Here is a 25,422-nt window from a genome sequence, read left to right as displayed (position 1 = left end):
TGTATCTGAAATATTTATATTCCTGATGACAGCTGAAACAACGTTCAAAGAATAGTTTGGAGCGAAAATGGCTATTTTGTTGCTAATTTGCAGGAAATATCTAGAAGAAAGCAGCTAAGGTCCTCAGAAATGTAGCTAGGTTCATGACTAGGCATTAGGAACAGCGACAAAGTGGCACTACCTCTCTCTCTGCTGCTAAAGCTACTGATAGCAAATGCTACGGGCTATGCCTGAGCATGAACGCGCATGAAGCAGCCTGCTCGACCCGAGCAGCTCTCTTTTTCTGTGATTTTACAAAAAAACAGGCAATCACAGTAAAAATGCCAGGGCTCATTCTACAGGACCAGGGCATTGCAGGAGAATGTATGAAGAAGAAATTTATTATTTCTATACATGTTTTGGCTGTCAAACTTCCATAATGCCCCTTTAACCAAATTTACTAATTAAGCATACCAGTGAAGGAATTTCATTACATTATAAAAAAACAATCAATCATACAAACTGTTTTTTAAAGTAAACTATTCTACAGATTTTTTTTGCATAGTGTATTCCAGCAAGGCAGAAGATGAGGCCACATAATGTCACTGGGTAGTTTTTTTTTTTTACCACCTCAGTGACGTCAGCACCAGAGATTGGTAAATCCAACCCAAATCCCAGACTCCGCTTCCTCACTAGAAGATGTTCCAGTGGGATTGAAGAAGTCTACCGAGTAAGGTGGCCGCCCAGGCATTCTGGGGAAATGACACCAGATTCCACTGAACTCCAGTTTATTTCAAATATGATGACCTGGAGAACTTTGTCTAGCTGCTACCAATTTACACTTCACCTAGTTTAAACTCTGAATGCACACATGAAAACACAGAGGAATCCCTGGAATGACTCCTGAGCATAACATGTGATCAAAACATCTCTCCTCTGAGACAGAGGCTTTGATTATTGTTTTGTTTTGTTTCCTATGTGCCGCTTCCTTGGAAATGTATTTAAATTTAACAGGAACTGAACTCACACTTGTGACTTTGCGGTAAATCTGAGCTGCATTTTGACACTCAGAGTAGGGGTACTCTGATGTGGCCATCTCTAGCATGCACATGCCAAAGGCATAGACATCCACGGCTTCATCGTAGTGTTCCTCATACATCTCTGGAGCCATGAACTCTGGAGTACCTACAGAGACAAAGAGACACACACAGAGACAGAGTGACAGAAAACTCATAATCTGAATGAATCATCCAGGCTCAAAGCCACATGGTTAAGTCTCCTACCCAGGTCTCTTACCGATGACACTCTTTGCAAAAGAGGCAGCCTTAAGCGTTGCCAGTCCTAAATCACCAATCTTAACCGACCCTGTGGGTCCAGTAATAAAAATGTTGTCACATTTGAGGTCTCTGTGGATGATGGGAGGCGTTCTGGTGTGAAGAAAGTGGAGGCCTTTCAGGATCTGTCGGCACCAGCTCCTCAGCACCTTGGGTTTCATCACCTTGAAACGCTTCAGGTAGCTGAACAAAAAGAAACAAAAAATGTTGAGAACAGTTGGATTTTATCTATACGTCTATCTTTGAGAATACATACGTTTTTAGCGTTCCTGATGTCATGAGCTCGGTTACTAAAACAATGCACTTCTTTCCTTTTAGAGGAGACTCCCAGAAGTCGTAAAAACGAACAATGTTGGGATGCTGAAGGCCCTTTAACATCTCCGCTTCCTCCTTAAAACGCTGACGTTCCACTTTTGATAGCTTACGGTCCTGAAAAATATCACAAATATGAAGGAATATAAATAAACTCATAAATTATAATCAATAGGGAGATATGCTTGAGCATGATGCTTAATCACATGCAAGCACTCTAACCACTCTTGTTCGGTTTAAATCGATGTAACAAGTACCTTATTGCAAATTAAATGAGGCAAACTGACTTTAGACCGTATGTGCATAAAAATTGGTTACTAATTGTGAAGAAAAACATTCTAACAAGTAGGTATTTCCAAATAAACAAAAATAAACCCTGTTTTTTAGGGGTCTGTCTGCACACTCAAGCTACAGGTGATTTTTTGTGAAACACTCATATTAAACCTGTACTTTAATTTTGAACTGCAGCTGATTAAAGTCAGGCGTAAGGACCCGTTCTACTGTGCTGTGGTCTATCGTCCACCTGGTCCAAACAGTTCTTTCCTTCAGGAGTTTAGTGACTTTCTATCCTCCACTGTGAAGCTGTCCAGACTGGTGATTGTTGGTGATTTTAACATCCACCTTGATAATCACTTTGCCATGAATTTCTCCAGCCTTATGGACTCCTTCAGCTTTACCCAGCATGTTTCTGGCCCTACACACACCAGGGGGAACACTCTGGACCTTGTTTTTAGCCTGAGTCTAAATGCTGACAGTGTTTGTACTGAGGACGTCTATATTTCAGATCACCACTGCATATTCTTTTACTTGTCAGTTTCTGCATCCCCACCTCCTGCTCGCTGTCTGGTTAGTTCTTGTTTTCTCAATGAGAGCACAGCTAGCAATTTTTCTTCTGCTTTTGATCCACCCTGTTCTTCTGATAACGACCCAGACTCCTTAACTTCTCAGTTTAACGAACATTGCCTCTCCATTCTTGATAACATCTGTCCTGTCAGAACCAGATCAGTTCCTGTAGTGAACCCTACTCCCTGGTTTAATGACGGCCTTCGGAGCCTGAAGCGCCAATGCAGAAAAATCGAGCGCTTGTGGAAGAAAACCCATCTCCACGTCCATCTGCTGCACCTAAAGGATCTTCTGACATCCTTAAACTCTGCAGTCAGAGGGTTTCCTATTTTTCCAACCTGGTGTCCCAGAGCAAAGGGAACCCCAAAGTGCTGTTTAACACCATCAGCAGTATCGTGTCTCCTGCCTCTCCTACAGCCTCCATCCACTCTGTTGCAGACTGTGAGACTTTTCTGTCTTTCTTTGTGGACAAAGTCAATAAGGTTAGATCTAGCATCTCTCCTTCAGCCTTATCGCTGCCTCTCCCGACTCCAACCAGACCCATCATCCTAGATAGCTTTGCTCCTGTTTCTTTGCCTGAGTTAACCAAACTAGTTAACTCTATGAAGACCTCTGCATGCCCCCTCCACATCTTACCCTCATCTTTGTTTAAAAGTGCTTTTTAGTCCATCGGTCCCAGCGTGCTCTCTATAATTAATGCTTTTCTGGTTTCTGGTCAGGTCCCTGCTTACTTTAAGAATGATGTTATCCACCCGCTTCTTAAAAAAATTAGTCTTGACCCCTCTCTCCATAGCAGCTTCAGACCCATCTCTAAACTTCCGTTCATCTCCAAGATCTTGGAAAAGTTTGTAGCTAAACAACTTACAGCTGCTGTTGATGAACATAACATCTATGATAGCTTCCAGTCAGGTTTTCGTAGAGCTCATTCTACTGAAACAGCTCTTCTTAGGGTCTCTAATGACCTTCTGACTCACAGTGATGCAGGGGACAGTTTTGTTCTGGTCCTGCTGAACCTGACTGCAGCCTTTGACACCGTTGACCTAGCCTGGCCTGCCAGACTCCTCCTCTGTTTAACTCTGCACAAAGAAAGGGTCTGGAAACTCTCCTATTGAAATAACCCCACCCACTGAGAATTCTAACAGAGCTCATCAGCGCTGAGTTTGTCATAAACATGGTGACTTAAGTGGAGTTTGCTGCGGCTCTTTCCTTTGTTCTAAATTATTTGAACATGTCTTTAAAACCACAACAAGTAGAAGCGCTAAAAGCCTTTCTTCTAAACAAAGATTTTTGCGCTGTCGTCAGAGTCCAATTTTACTACAGCTAAAAAAACTTACAGTGTCGCGGACGTCACACACAGTGACGCTCAGTTTCTCATAAACAACGAAGACAGCGGGGGAGTTCGCTGTGACTCTTTCCTCTGTTCTAAATGACTTGAATGTCTTTAAAACCACAAGTAGAATTGCTAAAAAAAATAAAAAGATGTTTGCGCCGTTGCCAGAGACTATTTTTTTACTACAACTAGAAAACTACAGAGTCGTGCGGTACAGTAGGAATTCCCGTCTTTTTTCTGATTGGTCATTTTTGAGCTGCCTAGTCCTGCCCCTCAAGTGCCTCTCTGCTGTGAGTTACCGGACTCATTCTATGTACAAAATTAAACAGAGGATGAGTCTGACAGGCCAGGCTACTGTTGACCATCACCTGCTACTGGAGAGGCTGAGAGACTGGGTAGGCCTATCAGGAACTACTCTGAAGTGGTTCTCCTCTCATCTTTCTGAGCGCTCCTTTTCTGTGGCCGTCTCCAAGTTTAGGTCCTCCACCACCTCTCATACCCATGGTGTCCCACAAGGTTCTGTACTGGGGCCTCTGCTCTTCCTCCTCCATCTGCTTCCTCTTCAGCACATCCTGAGCTCCTTCAAAAGAATCTCCTACCATCTTTACGCAGATGACATCCAACTGTACATCTCCTTTAAGCCCCATGAGATGTCTAAGCTGCAGCTGTTACACATCTGCTTAGACTATCAAAACCTGGATGGTGGGAGCTTTCTACAGCGGAATGAAGACTGAGATCCTCATCTGTGCACCAGACAAGCTGGTTCCCAATGTCAGAGACTCATGGTCAGCTTGCTTCTCACACCAAGCCCTCTGTCAGGAATCTTGGCGTGACCTTTGACCCAGCTCTCACCCTGGATTCTCTTGTCAGTTCTCTTGTTCGCTCTTCCTTCTTCCATCTCAGGAACATTGCAAAGCTGAGTCCCATTCTGTGCCGCTCTGAACTTAAGACTGTTATTCACACCTTCATCTCCTACTGTAAACTCTCTTTTCACATGTCTGAGCAGAACCTCCCTGAACCGTCTACAAGTGGTTCAGAATGCCTGTGCTCGGCTTCTGACCAAATCCTCCAAACACACCCACATCACCCCTCTTCTCCTCCAGCTTCACTGGCTGCCAGTCAACTTCAGGGTTCATTTCAAGATCCTGGTTCTGGTCTATAGGGCCTTACACGGACAAGCAACATCTTACATTGGTGATCTTCTTCGTCCCTACACCCCCATCAGGTCCCTGAGGTCCAGTGATCAAAGCCTACTGGTTGTGCAGCACCAGGCTGAAGACCAAAGGTGACAGATCATTTGCTGCTGTGGCCCCCCAGACTCTGGACCTCTCTCCCCCTGAGGCTGAAATCAGTGGACTCAGTGGTCTCCTTTAAAAAGCAGCTGAAAACTCACTTGTTCAAAGTAACTTTTGTATGACCTTCTTCACCACTCTCTCTTTATTCTGCTCTCCCCACCTATTCCACCTTTCTCAGGAGCCACCGATTTCCCTCTTATCTATTCACTCCCTCTCTTTCTTTACAATTTTGAATCACAATTGTCTATTTTTTGCTCATTTTAAATATATTTTAACCATTTTCTAATTTTATTTTATATTTTAAATTTTTTGTTTTTGTGAAGTGCCTCGTGATTTTTATCTTGAGAGGCGCTATAGAAAATATCTCCTTGTAACGAATAAGAATTAAAAGTCTCATTCATGCAAATATTAGAACATGGCCGACTGGATGGGACAAATATATTGCATCTGAGCAGGCTGTGACAAACCACAGCACTTCCAGGGAACACAAACTACGGTCACACCCACAGCACGCAGCAGTCGTATGGCTATGTCATCGATCTCTCCCATCGGCCCAGTCTCTTTCACATGTGTGCTCACTTTCTAAACCACTAGCCCCCACAAACGTCTGCAACCCATCCCTTTTCTCTGCACCCCTCACACCTACCACTCCCTTTTTCCAACACTAAACATTCCCCACATAAGCTGAAACATCAATAGTCACACCTCTCTTTCAATAATGTCTCTCTGCAGCTCTTTAAAAGACCCCCACTCTGCATATGTAGTGTGAAGCTTCATTTTTATTTTTTGTTGGGAAAAAAAGTTGACATAGTCTAAGATCCCATCCATCACACAGACTGTTGACACCATCGCCTGACTGCAATGAAAGCATGCTAGTGAGATCTAATTATTCAGCCAGACTCAACTCCTTCTCAGATTAATCTGCAGGACTAAAATCTGCCAGAATAACAATGAAGCTGTGCTTTGATACAGCGCGTATAAACATTTGGAGTTACAGGATAAAGAAGCACGGTCTGTCCGTGTCCGTGTGTGTGTGTGAGAGAGAATGTGGCATATCACGTTTTGTGTGCAAGTGTGTGGGGGGTGGGGATTTTCACTGCACTGTTCTGAAGTTCCATGAATAATTCAGTTCTGCAGAGAACTCTTTCTACCGAGGCGAGCTGAGCGGTGGAGGGCTGGGTTATCCCCAAGCGCTCTTCTCTCGCACAGGAGCATCATATGATCAGAGGTTTACCTGAGACAAATGGGGCAACACAAAGGCACATAAAAAGAATAGCAGAAATAATTTTTACCAATGAGGGCTGCAGCCCAATCCTTCCAGAAAAAACAATTGCTCTCATGCCTCCCCCACCATCTCTCAGGAATCTTGCAGCTTTAAACATCCCTCAGCTCACTGTGGCTCCCAAGTCTCAGTCACTCTTTCCTCACACCCTTCCATTTGTTTGCTTGCTTTATGTCCCCCTCCTAGCAGACACTGAGGACTTATTATTCAGAAGCCACAGGTACTATAGGCTTGAAGGTGTTTCTTACTGCATGAATAAATACAAAAAAATACATTTGCAGAATGCAAAACATGAAGAGCGTTTCTCCCATCAACGGACCTCAGCAGAGAAATCTTTTATAGAATTTCAGCAACAAGAAGATATAGGTTTATAGATGACTTTTAAAATAACCTCCAGGTATACCTCATAGTATTAGCGTGTAACTATTTAAAAATATATTTGCTGGTGTAGATTCACCAAGAGCATGCCAACCCTGAGACTTTTAATTCTTATTCGTTACAAATTTTGACTTCTATTCTTGTTTTTAACACTTTTGAGGAGCTTCCACAATTCAACTTGAAAAGAATGGAGCTCCAAGTTTTCATGCTAAAGAAAAGGCTTGCCCAATCATGTGTAGCTGCATGAGAAAAGTTAAACATACACAAACGCAGAAAAAATAAACTAAGATATAAAACATCATCCGAAAGCTCCCACTAGATCTGTGTTAAGCTCTATTAGTACCACACAAGCACGCATGTACGCACACACACACACGCACACACGTTCATGTGAACAAAGAAATCCTAGTAAAAAGAACCATCAGTCCAGTTTACAAGTTTGAATTCATGCAAATATTAGAACATGGCCGACTGGATGGGAAAACAAGCTCATCAGAGAGGAAAATGGGCAAACATTCTTTTACCAAGAGGTTTTTAACAGGTTGAAGGCTCTAGTGAGCATTACTGACCTCAACAATAAACGTCAATGCAACCTAGGAATTTCTCTTTTGAATGTACAATAAAGAGCTAGTGGCTGGAGGCTAGAGGTTAGAAAACAGCTGGATGCAGCATGCAGGATACATTTATGCATGCTTGCACACATGATGACAAATCCACAGAACACATATGACTAGAAGACATCATCAAGCCTATAACCTGTTTTGTTTAGTGTCTCTTCAGGATTGTTTGATATACATTTATACCTTCAGCTGAATCAAGGGTCCATTGATCATAAAACTGAACACACTGAACTGCTCCTTCCACTTCCACGATCCCAGACAGAAAAAGTCCCAGTAGTTCTAGTAAATCATTACATATCTCAGATAAGCTAACTCAAGGGATTCACAGCCGCAGACATGAATGTGTTAGAAGCACGACATGTTTTTGAAACAATGCGGCCCTTCTTTACAGCTACATGTTCCCAATCACAATTTCATCCATTCATCATCTCATTCTTCAGTAGGGTCATGGGAAGCTTTAGCTCAACTCAAGCAGTCATTGGTCGAGAGGCAGGGGACTCACTGGACAGGTCCATCACAGGGACATGCAGAGACCAAAAACAATTCACACCTAAGCAAAATTTACAGGCTCCAATTAACCTGACATTTTTGGTCTGCGGGAGGAAACCACAGGACCAGAACACCCACTCATGCATGAGGAGAACACGCCAACTCTGAGCAGACAGGGGGCAGTCATGATTCAAACCGGTGACACTCTTGCTGATATGCAACAACGCACCACCACGCAACCTATCACAACACACCATGCCTTCTCCAACCTTCATCTTCATTTAAACACAAGTAAAACAAAGTTCATGATTTTCAACCGTAACTTATCACAATCAACTTTCCACCCTAGTATTGTTTCCCTGGATGGCACAGAACTACAACTCGTCAGTTCCTATAAGCTTTTGGGTATCTGGCTTGACAGCACAATTTCATTTGGCATTCACATTAATTAATTACTTTCTAAATTAAAGCCAAGAATTCAAGTGTGGTGCTCGCTGCAGAACCACAAAGGCGGAGCTGCACCAGAAGGTGGAGCTGCACCAGAGTCAGCCCCGCCCATTCCATCTGTGTCAGTCAGTCAAATTCCTTCCAGTTGTCAGACTTGTTAGCATTCTGGAACCAAAGAGGGTGTTATAGCTAATATCATCTAAAATGCAAGATTGAGGACGGAGTTGAGAGGTTAACTGAACAGTTTTTGTAAAGGTTCCATATAATTAAAAATCTAAATTTTGGAACTTTTTACCGTGTTATATTGTCATTTCCTCATAAGAAACACGCCAAAGCCATTTTTGGCCTCATTCATGCATTTTCCTCCCATCTCAGCTTCAATTTGGTCTCCTCCCCTGAAGCGGGTCTGGTCTTGGTTCTCAAATCTGGATATTCTGTGAATTTTCTGACAAATTATTTCTGAAATGACTTCTACTGAGACACCGGCAGAAAAACCATACATCCCATCTACAAAGACACACTGGATGGCACAATTACATGTGACGCCACTTGCCTATTATCAGATGTAGTGGTGAAGTGGTTGTGGAGTCAGATTGACATGCAGTTTTGCGCAGGTTCGCCTCCCGGTAGTGGAAGTATTAGGTAGTTTATAACCCTTTTTCTTCTTTTCTAGCTACACTTGCCAGTACTATGATTACAACAATTCATTGGTATACCGTTTAAAATATAATGACTAATGTGTTTGTTTTTTATTTATTAGTTTATTTAGCCAGTGTGAGTCCATTTGTGAGCAGAGTTTCAACTAAAATGCTGTTTAGGAACGACCAAATTCAAAGAACTTTTAGAGACATAAATATTTTGCAGAAAATAAACATTACAACTAAAATATGAACAAATTAAATGGTTCAACTGGCTAAATAGATTGCTGCCGAGCCCACAGAGAGTCGAACCAGCATCAGCAGAGGGGAAAGCAAAACTTAAGACAGATGATTTTGCCACTGGACTACCAGAGCCTACACAATAATAAGCCTTAAATGCTGTATAGGACACTATTGTTAGAGCGGCTGTGGGCAGATATTTGCTAAAAGAAACCTTTTCATTTTGGGATACAGTATATTCAGGCTTTGTCATGTAGCAAGTTATATTTATCTTGTTTAATTGGAGCATAGAACATAGCATTAACAGTTGTAAACTAGTAACAGCTGTAATTCATGTGGGTCAGGTTAGTTTGCGATAAAGTTGAAAAACAAAAACAGAAGAAGTCAGAGGGCTAGGCTGAGTTTGCGTGAATGGGCGGGGCTGACTCTGGTGCAGCTCCACCTTATGGTGCAGCTCCGCCTTTGTAGTTCTGCAGCGAGCACCCTCTCCAAGAATTGGGTTTCTATACCGCAACAGGTCATCCTGTACTCATTCTGCAAAGCAAACCTTGGTCAAAATAACAATCCTTCCCATCTTAGACTACGGTGACATCATTTATAGGACTGCTTCCAAAAAACTTCTTCATAAACTCAATTTAATTTATCACTCAGCAATCCTTTTCTTCCAATAACCAGCGCAATTTACGCTTTTAACTTAATCTCTATGGTTATTCCCAAAGCTTGCCCCTCTTTTGGCCACTCTTCATTCCAGTTTGCTGCTTCCAACGACTGGAATGAGCTGCAAAAACCACTAAAGCTCACTACCTACATTACATAATCCTGCCCTCCTAGCCTCCAGCCCCAGGAAGCCAAGCGACAACAGAGGTCAGAAGTCACACACATCCTGAAAACAAAAACCACTAAACAAATGAGTCTAAAACATTCTCAACCCTGATATGAAAAGGTTCATTTTCATTCACGATAATGCGATGCTTTATCGATACTTAATGTAACCAGTTTTTTTGCTAGAGGTTGCAGATGACCAGACTTGGAGCCAAATCTTCACTCTTTATTTTCAAACAATGAAAATAATCAGAATCATAGGAAATAATCTAGTTTCTCAAGCTGAAAGACTGATGATATATTGTTTTGGCCACAACCACCACTCATCTTTAACAGATGCTTAGTGCACTGGTTTATACTGTGTGTTTGCACTACCAGAACTGTCCAGCATGCGTGTGCCTCCTCATCACCGGGTTGGCCGACCAGGCCATTTTTAGAAACCTTCGGAGTACCTGGACAGGGTAGGTACACGGAATGGCCTGGTAGAGTCGCTGAGCGGAACCCTGATGTTGTAACAAAACTTGATGCAGGCAGTCATGAGCCAGCAGATGAAGCGAGCCCCATCGATCATGTGTGCAGCATGTTTGGATCAGCAGCTATTAGACCTGTTTGAGATATACAGCCATGCAGCCACTGCATACAAAACAGGATAAAAGGACACAGCTGCATTCAAAGTCCGACAAGGGAAAATTATAAATAAAAATGAGAAGTGACATCTGTGTCTTAAAGCCCAAATTAAATATCTGCACCATCTAGCTTCAATGAGAAGCCCTAAATGAGCCTTCAACAGCTAAAATAACTACTTCTCTTTTCATGCATGAATAACTTGAGCTGACCTAAACAATACATAAAGGAAATAAGTAACAAATGGATGTTGAACAACATTTGCTAAGGATAGAAACTGAATTGGAATGCAGTCATACTGATACCAATTTCCCACTCATGTCAAGCCTGACTTGCCAATAACCATTTTGGCTGACTCACATTAATTAAAAATAACACTATTAAGATAATACATATTTTTTTATCAGCGTGAAGATGATAAATTCTAAAAACTAGAAAAGTTTTCTCAGTTTCAGGTTGGCCGATGTTTTGGTGTTTATTTTGGCAAATTAAGGACAAACAATTTGCAGAAAATAATTTAATTGAAATCCTAAATTGATTAAGTAGAGTCAGAACCAAGTCATTCAACAAAAACAAAGGAAATGTACTCATTTCTAGAATGGCTGATAATGTTAGAGTAAAAACCATCTTTGCAAAAGAATTTATAGATTTTTTTGAGAACAAATACTATTTCAGTTTTTTTCTCATTACAGTCTAGAGAATAGTAGAGAATAAGACGTATATCTTTCAGACAGTTTTCTTGAGAATTATCTAATATCTGCAAACACTCCTGAAAACATTGAAAAAGTCTAAAACAAAAATATGCTATTTATAACTCTTTAAACTCAGTTTTAAATTTTAAATGAAACAGGAAATAAGCAGTGTTAGCAGCTATGTTTTTTCGTGTTGTGCTTTAGTTTGTCTAGAATGACAGCTGGCAGTGACATCTTCAAAACACACTGCAGCGTAAACTCCAAACATCCAGGCTTAATGGCGCCACAGCCACGCTGACCTATTGTAAAAATAATTGGGTAACTAATAATACTAGCTACAGATGGCTATGGTGCTACGATACACAGGATAGCAGATTTACTCATCTCCTCTTAAGTTGAAGGAAATAAATATCTGGGCTGAACTTGGTGGCCTGGCCACCCTTCTCTCTGAACATTGTACCAAGTGCTGCAGTGTGGGAGAAAGGAGGCTGAGAAGCCATCATTCAGCAGGATTCCTACATCCAAACTAAACACCACATAGGGAGAGGACCAGCAGGGATCATCTAATTCAAATGCATCATTGTGACTTAAATCCTGTGATGCATTTAAAAAAATCTGTCAAAAACTGCCTCATAAGCATGCTGAATGCTTCTGCAGACTTAAATTCTCTTTATTTCGACAGGTTGACTGAGTCCTTATTCATGAAGCAGGTCAGCTGTGACCTCAACACAGCATAGCTGTAGCTCACACTCTAGGTCAACTAAAAGCAGGATTAACACCAGAAGTCCTCAATCCCTCATTAGAAATAAGGCGCATGAGGTTTATAGTTTCAATAATTGGATTCAAAGGAAAACTGTTGCTATTGTTGTATACTAAAGATTATGCTACTACCTTTTTAATGCCCAACCCTGTTCCAGAACACGAATAACACATTCCTCAGCATAGATCTGCAGGAGGAAGTCAAAAAGTAGATTTGTGTTTGTTGTTCTTCCTTTTGAATGTGACTGAAAATGTTCGTCAGACCAACCTGCAGCAGGAAGCAGGATTATTTTTGTCATCAACCTTGCAGAAACATTGGACCAGAATGGAAAAGGCAATAAATGAGAACATTATAAAGGAATACTAACGTTCAGGAATTTTCTCTGGAACCAAAAGCTCAGGTGCTTTCTGGTGTGTAACACCAGTGTTTCCTTGTTCAGGGGCATTAACGAGTTTTTAGAGAAGTTTTTTTTTACTTTACATCACAATACAAATGAATAACATCAATAACAAAATAGTTCCTTGTTTCTTTTTGTTTTGAAAAGCTTTGTTAAAGCATCTGTAATGTCTACGAGGTTTAAAAACTGCAGGACAGAAACACTAAATACTGAATCAAAGAAAGACTTAATTCTTGATTTATTTTGCTAATAAGTGTCAAACATAATCTTGAGGATGTGTTTGCAAACAAAAAATAAGTCAGATTTATCATTTTAATAATTAATCAATTAATTAATTAAATGACATAGAAAATGTAAATTCTGCATCATCCCATTTCGACTGTAGAATGTTTGTTTTAAATGTATTAAACAGCATTAAATTCAACAAGCTTTTCTCAAAACGAAACTCCAGTTATTGCTAAATAAATATATCAGCATTATTACACTCTATTTTTTTAATGTCTGATAAAATACATAAAAGGGGTACATATAATGTTTGAATAAAACACATTGTGCAACTCCTCATGTCTATTTTTAACCACTTTTGTTGCAACTCAGTTGAAAGAAAATGGCCACATTTCTTGTTTTAAAAAGGTTCTGTCTGTAAAGCTTTTGCTGCATTCACATAAAAAACACAATAATATACAATCTGTGCAAGAAGGTAAGCACCCTAAACAACAGAATTTTCAGCTATATCATTATCTAATATGGAAAAACCATTTGAAGAAAAAATATTCTAAATACAATAAATGAGCAGATTTCTGCAACGCGAACAAGTAGCAATGTGTGGCCTTTTGTTTGTTTTACTCATTATTTAAGCAACTTAGCAAAGCACAGGTCAAGAAGACTGTGTAGTAAAAGTAATCTTTGTTTGTGCCCCAAGAACCTAAGCAGGAGGCCTGAACAGGATGCAACCTTATGCAGGTATTCATGCTAAACCCCCTCCAATGGGATTATTATTCCTAATGAGCTGTGGTGACACCCCCTAATGTAGGGATACGGAACAGCAGGATCAAAGGCCATTTGGGTTCAACTCCAAATGTGAAGTGCATTGCTGCAGGGTTCTCACTAAATCCTGATATGATCACTGGAGACAGAGCTGTAGCCATTAGTGAAGAGTGTTTACACTTTATGTAACACTAGAAGGGAGTGTGACTTGAGAAAAATGTCTGGCCACTGTAACATCTGATCTTAAATTAATCTGGGATCAAGAGGTCTACAGTGGCTAATCCCAACATGCTGGAATTTTGAAGCAGTTTTAATAAGGCTAAATTGAACCAAAGAGCATAATAATTATCATTAACCTAAAAAGATGTTGCAAGGAATTCCAAACAGAGGACTTTAGTGGGATTTCACAAATCTACCAACAGCTTATACAGCAAGTTCTCTGATTATAACTGTACTGCTTTGTGTTTATAATTTATACTTTTAGAACACCATCTAGTCATTACAGGACAAGTATTGTTGCAACAGTGCATTTAAAAGTTATGCTTTTATACTTTTAGTGGTTTGGTTCATGCATGCATGCTATAGCACAATTCTCTGGAATCGTTATTTCTCAGAATCTTTTTGCCTTTCAGAGAAAGTGGGACAGTGATCAGACTTTCTTTTTTTTAGATAAACTACATTTCAGTACATGGATCCCAATCCTCAGTTTGTTGTACAGGATTTCATTTGAACAACTGACAAAAACACAACATACAAGTGAAATGTTTGACACCAACAAACAGTTTCTGACTATGCTCTTGGCCTTCATTTAAAAAACTGGCAACTTTTCCGTCATTCCTGTTGGAGTTTTACCTTAGGCAACATTGTGATGGCTCCAACAGGTTTGCCTTTCCCTGGAGCCCTCCAGTTAAATGAGTGACTCTGGAATTCAAGCATGTGTGAAGATGGGACCGCTGCTATGACATTAGCTACACTCGCTGAGTCTGACTGCCCTCAGTGTCCTGAGCCACTGGACGAAAAATGAGTTGGAACCAATGAACAACTTGGGTATCTTGGACTATTTACTCTTTTTTCCAAATGAGAAACGAAGTAGAAGCTCTGATTGCTTGATATACACATGTTCACTTTAAATAGAAAGCCATATGCTACACTTCAGAAATTGTCTGTCTTACAACAAGAGCTAATCAAATCCAAGAGTAAAGTAAATCCTTGTGCTGTAACTAAAACAACTGTCCTAGTTACTGTTAGACTTCTCAGCTAGATTTGTTTGTTTGCCTCAGACTTTTGGTGACGCTGAGCTGCTGTGACTTTGAATTTATGAATAAACTAAGAAAGCTAAAAACTGCCTTGTTTATCCACCATAAAAGCACCACACTACATTAGCTAGCATACTAAACTGTTATACAGTAGTATATATGCACTACATTAGGAAATATGGCTGAAAAGGTGTCAACAATGGCTTGAAAACTGAACCCTTGGGAGCAAGCACTACACATTCCTGTATTCTGGTTATAGGTTAGGGGAGGGGCGCCTGAAGGAAAGGGGGTTGGACTTTAGAATTGTGTATATTCAAAAAGTAACCTGTTCTATCTTTAACAAGCATTAAACAATAATCTGCTGAAAATCCAGCTACTGACAACGGAAACAAGAAAAGCATGCAAACACTCAAGAAGTAACTTGTTTGCAAGAGTGTGCATAGCACCAAGCATTGAGATCTAAATCTTCATGCAGAGTCCCAACTGGCAGAAACAAGAAGTTTAAAAGTCAAATTCCTGTCAGAAACGACAGAAAAAAGAAAAAGATGAAATGTTTAACAGCGACAGCAAACTCTGGCATCCTCTCAGATCAACATCATTGCTTGAGCCAGGGCCATCTGTGTTGTGCTAGAAGTCTGGCACAGAAACAGAGATGTGAGGGAGATAGGCACGGAAGGAAGCGAAGGGTTCGAGGGAGGGAAAGAAAAGACTATACAAAAGTAGATATACATTTCTAGGCCAGGAAGTGACCATTAGAAGAAACTAAATTAGTAAATGTAATCTGGCCTTCTTTCAACTTCTATAGAAAACTAATATCTACCACAATTTAAGTCATCTACTCAGGGCAAAGACACAAGCCAGGAATGAAATCTTCATCGGGACAGTCTTAAGACATGCTGGTACCTGTGCCTGACAGTGTTGTTGAATTTGTCCAAGATCTGATGCGATTGTGGGCAGTATGGGTTTTTCTTGGCTTAGAGAACAGCTTTTGGTGTGATAAGTAATTCTCATATGACAGCAGGAAAGTAGACATAACGCTAACATGGATTCTGTATCTGCACCATCAATCCGAGTCTGAATTTCCTGATTGTGAGGCATACTTACAAAACAGCTAAGTGGCGAGTCTTTAGAAAAGTACTTTTTATTTATTTCAGTCAGTTTTACATCATTAGGGCCAGCATTCCTGGGCAGCATTGAAGAGATGCATAAGATCACCTGCCATATTTCATGGCAGAGCTTAGATCATCAAGTGTTTAGAAACCATCATGTTATTGTTTGAATGCTGGTAAGCATTCAAACTATTGTTTTCCTGTTTCTCTTTATTGTTTGAATGCTGTTAAGCATTCAAACAATTGTTTTCCTGTTTCTCTTTATTCTTCTGCTTCTTCTTCTTATTCTGCTTCCGTACACTTTTTGAACCTCTTCTTCTCCTTCAAATTTTGAGCTATTGCAACAATTTTATACCAAAACGTTCAGCTCGTTAAGCTCTTTCCGGCTATTACTTTTGGCATATATAACTTTAAAATTTTTCGAGTTATTAGGCTTTTTCTGCGAAAATTTTCCCATTGAAATGAATGGGATTGGTCAATTTTCAGCAAATTCCTATCACTTTTTTGACCTCAAACTCTATAGGGTTCCTTTTAACTTAGAGACTTCATTCAAAGTTTAACAAACTCACAAGACTTTCCTGTTTAACATATTATAGAGGCTTTTTGATATCTTTTACGGTTTTTCTAAAATCGCAGGTAGAAGTTGAGGTACGACTTGAAATTTTCAGAAAAAAATCACAAAAGTTATAATGGGGAAAGATAGGAGCAGTGACCCTCCCTTTCTCCATTTCTGGCGTTGTACCGAGAGAACCGTAGGTCCGATTGAAATGAGACACACACTGGCTTACAGCTAACAAAAATACCTTCGTTTTGAGCTACAAGTCATGACTGTACTCCAAACATTGTGGTTGTACGGTTCATTTGTTTGAGAAAATTCAAATTTAAAAAAATGTCTCTGCCCACTCTAAACTGAAAATTCCGCACTCTAACTTTTGAACTTCACATTTTCTGTGAACAACTCTTTACTACCCCCAGACCGTTTGGACTACCAAAACAAATTATAACTCAAAAGTAGGAATTTTTGTCAGCTTTTCAGAATGGGTTTCATTTTATCTGTAAGTGTTACCGTTCTTTCGCTACAAGCCTCAGAAAAAGGAGAGACCCAGCTTTTCTCTCATTGAAACCCATGTTAAAGGAGCAGAGATGTTCTCCTCTGATCGGCTTCAGACAGCTAAAATTTTCTTGTCATAGCTTCTAGACAATTCATGGTAGGCACATAAAAATACACACCGATGACCATCAAAGCCTTCTGCCGCTCACGCTTTTTGAATTTTTCAAATCGGTGCAGTACTTTTCAAATGGTGATGAGAAGTTTGACAGGTCCAATTTCACTTCTGAAGGACAGATTTAAAGGCTTCTCTCATTAACAGTACAGCTGCAGGCCTCCAACAGCCAGGGGGAAAAGGAGGGAAAACAGTGCTGCTCTCTGATTGGTTGAGAGTGTTCAACCATTTTCTGTCCAATCAGAATCCAGCACCCACACAAATGACACATCAAATCGACCAGTTTGGTCTCAGGAATCTTGTATTCAATTTTAAATGCATTATCTGTTACCATGGCAACACAAGGAACTACATATCACTTTAACCAAGGAATTAATATTAAAAAGCTGAATATTGAGCCAATAACAGACTCCTTTTTTTAATCTTTTTGAACTATCTGTACTTCAAACTAGAAACAAGTTCAATCTGATTGACCGTCAGAAGGTGGGAAAGTGCCCCGCTCCCACCCAGCCCCCTGATTGGTTGAGAGAGGTCAATCGTCTTCTGGCTTAATGGAATTACACACCCACACTTGTGAGACATCAAATCGATCGGCTAGGCCTAAGGAATCCATCCATCCAACCAACCATCCATCCATCCATTCATCCATCCATCTATCCATCCAACCAACCCACCAACCAACCAACCATCAATCCATCCATCCAACCAACCATCAATCCATCCATCCATCCAACCAACCATCAATCCGACCGACCGACCGACCCCCCCACACCCCCACCCTCCCTCCCTCCCACCCACCCACCCTTAATCAATTTCCCTCTGGGATTAATAAAGTATTTTTGAATTGAATTGAATTGAAAACTAAACTAGCAGCATAGCTGACATTTTAACACTAGTCAGAAGGCAGGAAACGCCCCCTCCTCCTTCGCTGCTCTCTCATTGGTTGAGAGTTTTCAATTGTCTTCTGCCTAAAAGGAAATTTGCACCCACAGATGGTACATCAATTCAACCTGCTTGGTCCCAGGAGTCTTGTATTAACTTGATATTGTGTTCTGCGTTACCATGGCAACGTGCTTAACAACAACATTTAACAACATTTTAGACACAAATGTATCAACATACTTTAATATAGAAATGTTATTCAAAGTTTAAAAAAGTCATGTGACATTGTACATTGTTTTGAAAATGCAGACTCCTGTCATCTGTTACCATGGCAACTTAAGGAACTACAAAACACTTTAACCAACTCTCATAGGAATGAATGTAAAAAGCAGAATATTGAAGCATTAACAGACTCCTGTTTTTGATCTTGTTGAACTGTTTGTACTTAAAACTAGAAATAAGTTCAATTTGATTGACTGTCAGAAGGTGGGAAAGTGCCCCGCTCCCTCCCAGCTCCCTGATTGGTTGAGAGAGGTCAATCATCTTCTGGCTAAATGGAATTACATACCTACGCATGTGAGACATCAAATCGATCGGCTTGGGCTAAGGAATCCATCCATCCATCCATCCATCCATCCATCCAATAAACCATCTAACATCCATCCAACAATCCATCTGTTATTTCATTAATCCAACCATTCATCCATCTCATATCAAATATAAACATATGTTAATCTATCAGTTTCAGATATCAGCAAATATTTCTAAATTCACATTTCAGCCAATTGTAAAAATGTACCCGTTAAACTATTCTCATTCAAATGCCAGCTGTTTAACATTTCAAATTTCGAGTTTTTATAAATGTTCAAAGATTAAAGTTTTCTGCTGTTTAGCATTTTTTTTATCCATTCTTCACCTATATTCTGAGCTTTATTACACTTGTTGGTGATTTTTGCTTCTAAATCTTTAAATTCATTCAGCTCATTTTGACAGTTTAGCTTAGTTTCAGCTTCACGCCAGCTATTCAGCAGCTTCAGCAATCCGTTTCTGAATTTGGCTTATGCTACTCATTTCACAGTTCAACTAAATATAAAAATGAAACTGTTAAACTAGTCCTACTCAAACAACAAGTGTTTAGACATTTTTGCTGTCCAGATTTTTAAATAATGTTCAGATTTCAGTTTTCTGCTGTTTAGGATTGTTTTGTCAGTTCTTCACTTTTTGTGCTTTATTTACATTTTGGTGCTTTTTGTTTCTAAATCTTTCAAAACATTCCGCTCATTTTAACAGTTTAGCTTAGTTTCAGCTTGAGCAATTAGTTTCTGAATTCAGCGTATGATGCTAATTAGACAGTTCAGCTAAATGTTAATTAAACTGTTAAACTAGTTAAACTAGTCCTACTGAAATAACAGGTGTTTAGACATTTTAGCTGTCCAATTTTTTTAAACAGTGTTCACAGATTTGAGTTTTCTGCTATTTAGGATTAGTTTTCTTGATTCTTCACTTACTTTTTGTGCTTTTTCTGCTTCTTTGTGCTTTTTGCTTTCACATCTTTCACTACATTCAGCTCATTTGACATTTAAGCTTAGTTTCAGCTTACTTCAGCTATTCAACAACTTCAGCAATCAGTTACCAAATTTAGCATATACTGCTAATTTCACAGTTCAGCTAAATGTAAAGATTAAACTGTTAAACTTGTCCAACTGAAATAACAGGTGTTTAGACATTTAAGCTGTCCAGATTTTTAAATAATGTTCACAGATTTAAGTTTTATTTTTTATTTTTTTGCTATTTAGCATTATTTTTCTCTATTCTTCACTTACTTTTTGTGCTTTATTTGCTTGTTGGTGCTTTTTGCTTCTACATCTTTCAAGACATTTAGCTCATTTTGACAGCTTTGCTTTGTTTCAGCTTCAGTTAAGCTGTTCAGCAGCTTCAGTACAGTTGTTCAGCAGCTTCAGCTTACAGTTTCAGCTATCCAGCATTCAAACAGCATTTGTGCAATAAATGCAATTTTTCTAGTTCTTCCATATTCTGCTTACATACACTTTTTGAACCTCTTCTTCTCCTTCAAATTTTGAGCTATTTCAACCATTTTATATCAAAACGTTCAGCTCGTTAAGCTCTTTCCGGCTATTACTTTTGGCATTGATATCTTTCAAATTGTTCGAGTCATTAAGCTTTGACTGCGAAAAATTTCCCATTGAAATGAATGGGATTGGTCAATTTTCAGCAAATTCCTATCACTTTTTTGACCTCAAACTCTCTAGGGTTCCTTTTAACTTAGAGACTTCATTCAAAGTTTAACAAACTCACAAGACTTTCCCGTTTAACATATTAAAGAGGCTTTTTGATATCTTTTACGGTTTTTCTAAAATCGTAGTATAGAAGTTGAGGTACGACTTGAAATTTTCAGAAAAAATTCACCAAGTTATAATGGGGAAAGATAGGACCAGTGACCCTCCCTTGCTCCATTTCCGGCGTTGTCCCGAGAGAACCGTAGGTCCGATTGAAATGCGACACACGCTGGCTTACAGCTAACGAATATACCTTCGTTTTGAGCTATAACTCATGACTGTAATCCAAACATTGTGGCCGTACGGTTAATTTGTTTGGGAAAATTCAAATTTAAAAAACTGTCACTCCCACTCTAACTAAAGAATTCAGCACTGTGCCATTTGAACTTCTAATCTTCTGTGAACAACTCCTTTCTACCCCCAGAACGTGTGGACTACCGAAACAAATTATAACTCAAAAAGTAGGAATTTTTGTCAGCTTTTCAGAATGGGTTTCATTTTATCTTGAAGTGTTACCGTTCTTTCGCTACAAGCCTCAGAAGGAGGAGAGAGCCAGTTTCTCGCTCATTGAAACCCATGTTAAAGGAAGAGAGATTTTCTCCTCAGTTCGGCTTCACACAGCTAAGAGTTTATCGTCATAGCTTCTAAACAATTCATGGTAGGCACATAAAAATCGGCACAGATGATCATCAAAGTCTTCTGCCACTCACGCTTTTTGAATTTTTCAAATCGGCGCAGTACTTTTCGAATGGTGATGAGAAGTTTGACAGGTCCAATTCCACTTCTGAAGGACAGATTTCAAGGGTTCTCTCGTTAACAGGAGCATAGGCGGAGATCCCAGGGGGGACGGGGGGTAAGCGTCCCCCCCTCACACAAAGTTGTCCCCCCCACAAAAGTTATTGTACATGTATAAATGCTATCAGTAAACCTGTATTGTCTTCTAAAACCACAACGTAAAAGTTAGTCTGCAAATACAAAACAATGTGTTTTTAATTGTTGAGAAATTATAGTCCCCCCCCCCCCCAAATTCCTCAAGTTGGTACGGTCGGTCCACACGCGCTGTTTCCAACGGGCGGGGCTGCCGGCTTTGCCTCGCTCACAGCTTCACAGCAGCCTGCAGGCTCACAGGAAGCGGGAATCAAAAAGCCAGCGGTTTCCAGCAGTAAGTCAATTATCTCACGCTTGTTCTACAAACTTAAATATGTATGTCACATGTGGTCATAAATGATGCAGGAAGATGAGAGACACAGGACAGGAAAATAGTTCAATAAAAACAAGAAAACAAAACAAAGTGTTGAAAAGTAAAATGTAGGTGGATTTATCTCCACTACACACATGTAATATTTATACATTTGATACAATTCAGATCACCTTCAAAACTCAGTCACACACCCAGGGCCGTTTCAAGACATTTTGGGGGCCAAGGCAAAATGACCCCCCCCCCCCCCCCACCACCACCACCACCAACCCCCCACACACACAAAATAACATACAAGAGAATTTAAGAGAATTTAAGGTGAAGCGCTTGCACATACTGTGTTATTGTGTGGTTTGTTCTGTGTGTAGAAACGCGTTCAATTTGATTGACCGTCAGAAGGTGGGAAAGTGCCCCGCTCCCACCCAGCCTCCTGATTGGTTGAGAGAGGTCAATCATCTTCTGGCTAAATGGAATTACACACCCACACATGTTAGACATCAAATCGATCGGCTAGGCCTAAGGAATCCATCCATCCAACCAACACACCAAACAACCATCCATCCATCCATCCATCCATCCATCCAACCAACCAACCAACACACGAACCAACCAACCAACCAACCAGCTCTATACACTTAAAACTCTGTACACTTAAAACTAGCAGCATATCTGACATTTTAATACTAGTCAGAAGGCAGGAACCACCCCCTCCTCCTTCATTGCTCTCTCATTGGCTGAGAGTTTTCAATCATCTTCTGCCTAAAAGGAAATGTGCACCTACATGTATGGTACATCAATTCAACCTGCTTGGTCCCAGGAGTCTTGTATTAACTTGATATTGTGCTCTGTGTTACCATGGCAACGTGCTTAGCAACAACATTTAACAACATTTTACACACAACTGTATCAACATACTTTAATATAGAAATGTTATTCAAAGTTTAAATGAGTCATGTGTTATTGTACATAGCTTTATTAATGCAGACTTCTGTCATCTGTTACCATGGCAACACAAGGAACTACAAATCACTTTAACCAAGTCTCATAGGAATGAATATAAAAAGCAGAATATTGAGCCATTAACAGACTCCTGTTTTTGAACTGTTTGTACTTAAAACTAGAAATAAGTTCAATTTGATTGACCGTCAGAAGGTGGGAAAGTGCCACGCTCTCTCCCAGCTCCCTGATTGGTTGAGAGAGGTCAATCATCTTCTGGCTAGATGGAACTACACACCCACGCATGTGAGACATCAAATTGATCGGCTTGGCCTAAGGAAGCCATCCATCTACATATAAATCCATACATGCTTCTATCTATCCATCCATCCATCCATCCATCCATCCAATAAACCATCTAACATCCATCCAACAATCCATCTGTTATTTCATTCATCCAACCCTTCATCCATCCCATATCAAATCTGAACATATGTTAATCTATCAGTTTCAGATATCAGCAAATATTTCTAAATCCACAGTCCAGCCAATTATAAAAATGTACCCGTTAAACTATTCTCATTCAAATGCCAGCTGCTTAACGGTTCAAATTTCGAGTTTTTAATAAATGTTCTAAGATTAAAATTGTCTGCTGTTTAGCATTTTTATCCATTCTTCGCCTATATTCTGAGCTTCATTACGCTTGTTGGTGATTTTTGCTTCTAAATCTTTAAATACCGGTACATTCAGCTTATTTCGACAGTTCTGCTTTGTTTCAGCTTCAGGTCAGCTGTTTGGCGGCTTCAGCTTACAGTTTCAGCTGTCCAGCATTCAAACAGCATTTGTGCAACAAATGCAATTTTTCTAGTTGCCATTGTGGTCAAATCTCTTTATCACAACACAGCTGCACAAGATCATGCACAACCTGAAGGCACACAAAGTGTGGGGCGTTACGGACTTCCCGATATGACCACAATACATTTGAGGTTAATTTCTGTAAAACTGACTGAAGTATCACCCTTTAGGTGATTGCCAATGTTCATTAACTGTGGAGCCCACCTTGACTCACCTTCAAAACTAGTCAGTGGCAGAAACACACCCAGTTATGTCTTATTGAGTTTCAGTCAAATCTGCCCAGTGGGTAATGGGGTAATAAGCTAATATTACAAATATGTCAATACACACACACACACACACACACACACACACACACACACACACACACACACACACACACACACACACACACACACACACACACACACACACACACACACACACACACGTTACATTTTACTTGTCCAATCTGTCAACTTAAATAATTAATTAGGGGTGGGCAATATAAACAATATACGGTAGAAACAATATAAAATTGGATAATGATACGTTTTTGGCTCTACCGCGATATTGCGATAACACATGATGCCACTAAGATGTGCACCCGTGCCGACATTGGAACAACAGAATGGCAGTGACTGCAAGCATGTAGCGGGAGGAGGAGCATTCTACACTTTTTGGACGTCTTTATTCTGCTCAGTGTTTCCCTTACATAGGCGTAGCCATGGCGGGCCGCCACGGCTGAAATCCCAGCGCCACGCCTACAAGATACCAAGTTTTATTGATTTTTTTTTTGCGCCATTTCCCGAAGAAGCAGCGGGAACTACTGTTGTTGCTTGTGATCACAGCCGGCAGGCAGCAAGGAGGAGGCAGGGCAGGGTGGTTACAGCTAGGGATGAGCCGGATACTCATTTCAGACTAGTATCCGGTACGGATAAAGCATTTTTGATGAATACGAGCATGAAACAAGTAAAACTCGTAAATATCTGTAATCGTGCTGACGGAAAACCCTCATTGGGTAATTGACTGTCTTCACGCTCTGTGACTGGCCAGTCACATAGAGCACCCGCCCCTCCCTACACACAAAACTGCAGCCGGGAGCTCAGTCCGTCCGGCCCATCCACGCACACACACATACAGTAACGGATCTCTCTGTGCTTGCTTCACTGTTGCTCATGTTTCTTCAGTATTCCCTAGGTTTTCTTCAGCTCGCCTCTTTTTCGGTTGAATATTTAAAGTTACTTTTCTCGTAACGTACGTGGTGCATTTGACAAGACAGAGCTGAAAACGACTAGTGCATGCGTCAGTCACTGCCTCCACTCCGGTCGAGTTTTTATTTTTATTTGTTTATTATTTTAACTCTCTCCCTCGCTCTCTCAATCAACATTGTTTGGTTTAACTGTGTGTGGGGAAAAATGCCAACAACGTTAGGAAAAAATCAGTTTAATCAAATTTAAATAAAATGGTTCTAGTATTTCATATTTCCTAGTTCCTACTGCATGAGTTCAGATGCAATAATTCATGCACTTAAATATTAATGTTCTGATTGTATTGAAAAACTCGTTCTGTAATAGCTCCTTTACTATTGTGATTAAAAATATTTAATCTCAATTCTGAGGCTGCTCTGTAAATAGTTTTCAAATAAACACTACAATAGCAACTTCTGATCAATCCATATCGATTGAAGATCATCTATTATTTAACATTTAAACTTATTTTCTGATTTTGTTATTTATCAAGAAACCCTGGTAAGGGATGTTTTTCTGTATTTGGAGCATCAGAAAAAGTTTTATGGTGGTGGTGACATTTTAAAGTCACTGAGAAACTGCATGCATGGAATTAGCTGTTGCGCTGCTAATACAGGTGCAGCTGCATATTTTTGCAATAAAAATGTTATGTTGTAATAGAGTTCATGCATTAGTTTTTGTTTGCTTTGAACCCAGAGCAGACATCACACACCAGATGACATCAACACTGCATACTTTAGTATTTGTTCATTTATCGTGAGTAATATCGATATCGCAAAATTAAGCACTGTTATCGATTATCGCAGGTTTTCCTAATATCGTGCAGCCCTAGTTTTCAGTGAACCACACCTTTAAACAAAATAACCAAACTGATGAACTACAGAGCAATAAAAGAGATGAGCACCACAAAATAATTAAATGTTTAAATAACACAACATGGCGGGGTGATATGGCCTAAATCAATATTG

General features: G+C 39.9%; 1 protein-coding gene across 9 annotated transcripts in view; it reads right to left on the bottom strand.

Annotated features, from left to right (window-relative positions):
* The window catches only part of LOC107391130 (serine/threonine-protein kinase WNK2), a 55,986-nt gene that overhangs the window by 26,442 nt on the left and 4,122 nt on the right, over positions 1 to 25,422 (bottom strand). For all 9 annotated transcript variants that reach the window (XM_015968220.3, XM_054746040.2, XM_015968216.3 and 6 more), the window contains exons 3-5: positions 1,570 to 1,742; positions 1,276 to 1,496; positions 1,007 to 1,164 (exon numbers count right to left, since the gene is read on the bottom strand). In XM_015968220.3, coding sequence (XP_015823706.3) covers positions 1,007 to 1,164; positions 1,276 to 1,496; positions 1,570 to 1,742 — 552 coding nt within the window. The remainder of the gene's footprint in view (positions 1 to 1,006; positions 1,165 to 1,275; positions 1,497 to 1,569; positions 1,743 to 25,422) is intronic.

This window comes from Nothobranchius furzeri, chromosome 15, assembly GCF_043380555.1.
Source record: "Nothobranchius furzeri strain GRZ-AD chromosome 15, NfurGRZ-RIMD1, whole genome shotgun sequence".
Classification (NCBI taxonomy): domain Eukaryota; kingdom Metazoa; phylum Chordata; class Actinopteri; order Cyprinodontiformes; family Nothobranchiidae; genus Nothobranchius; species Nothobranchius furzeri.
This window is presented reverse-complemented; position numbering and strand designations above follow the sequence as displayed.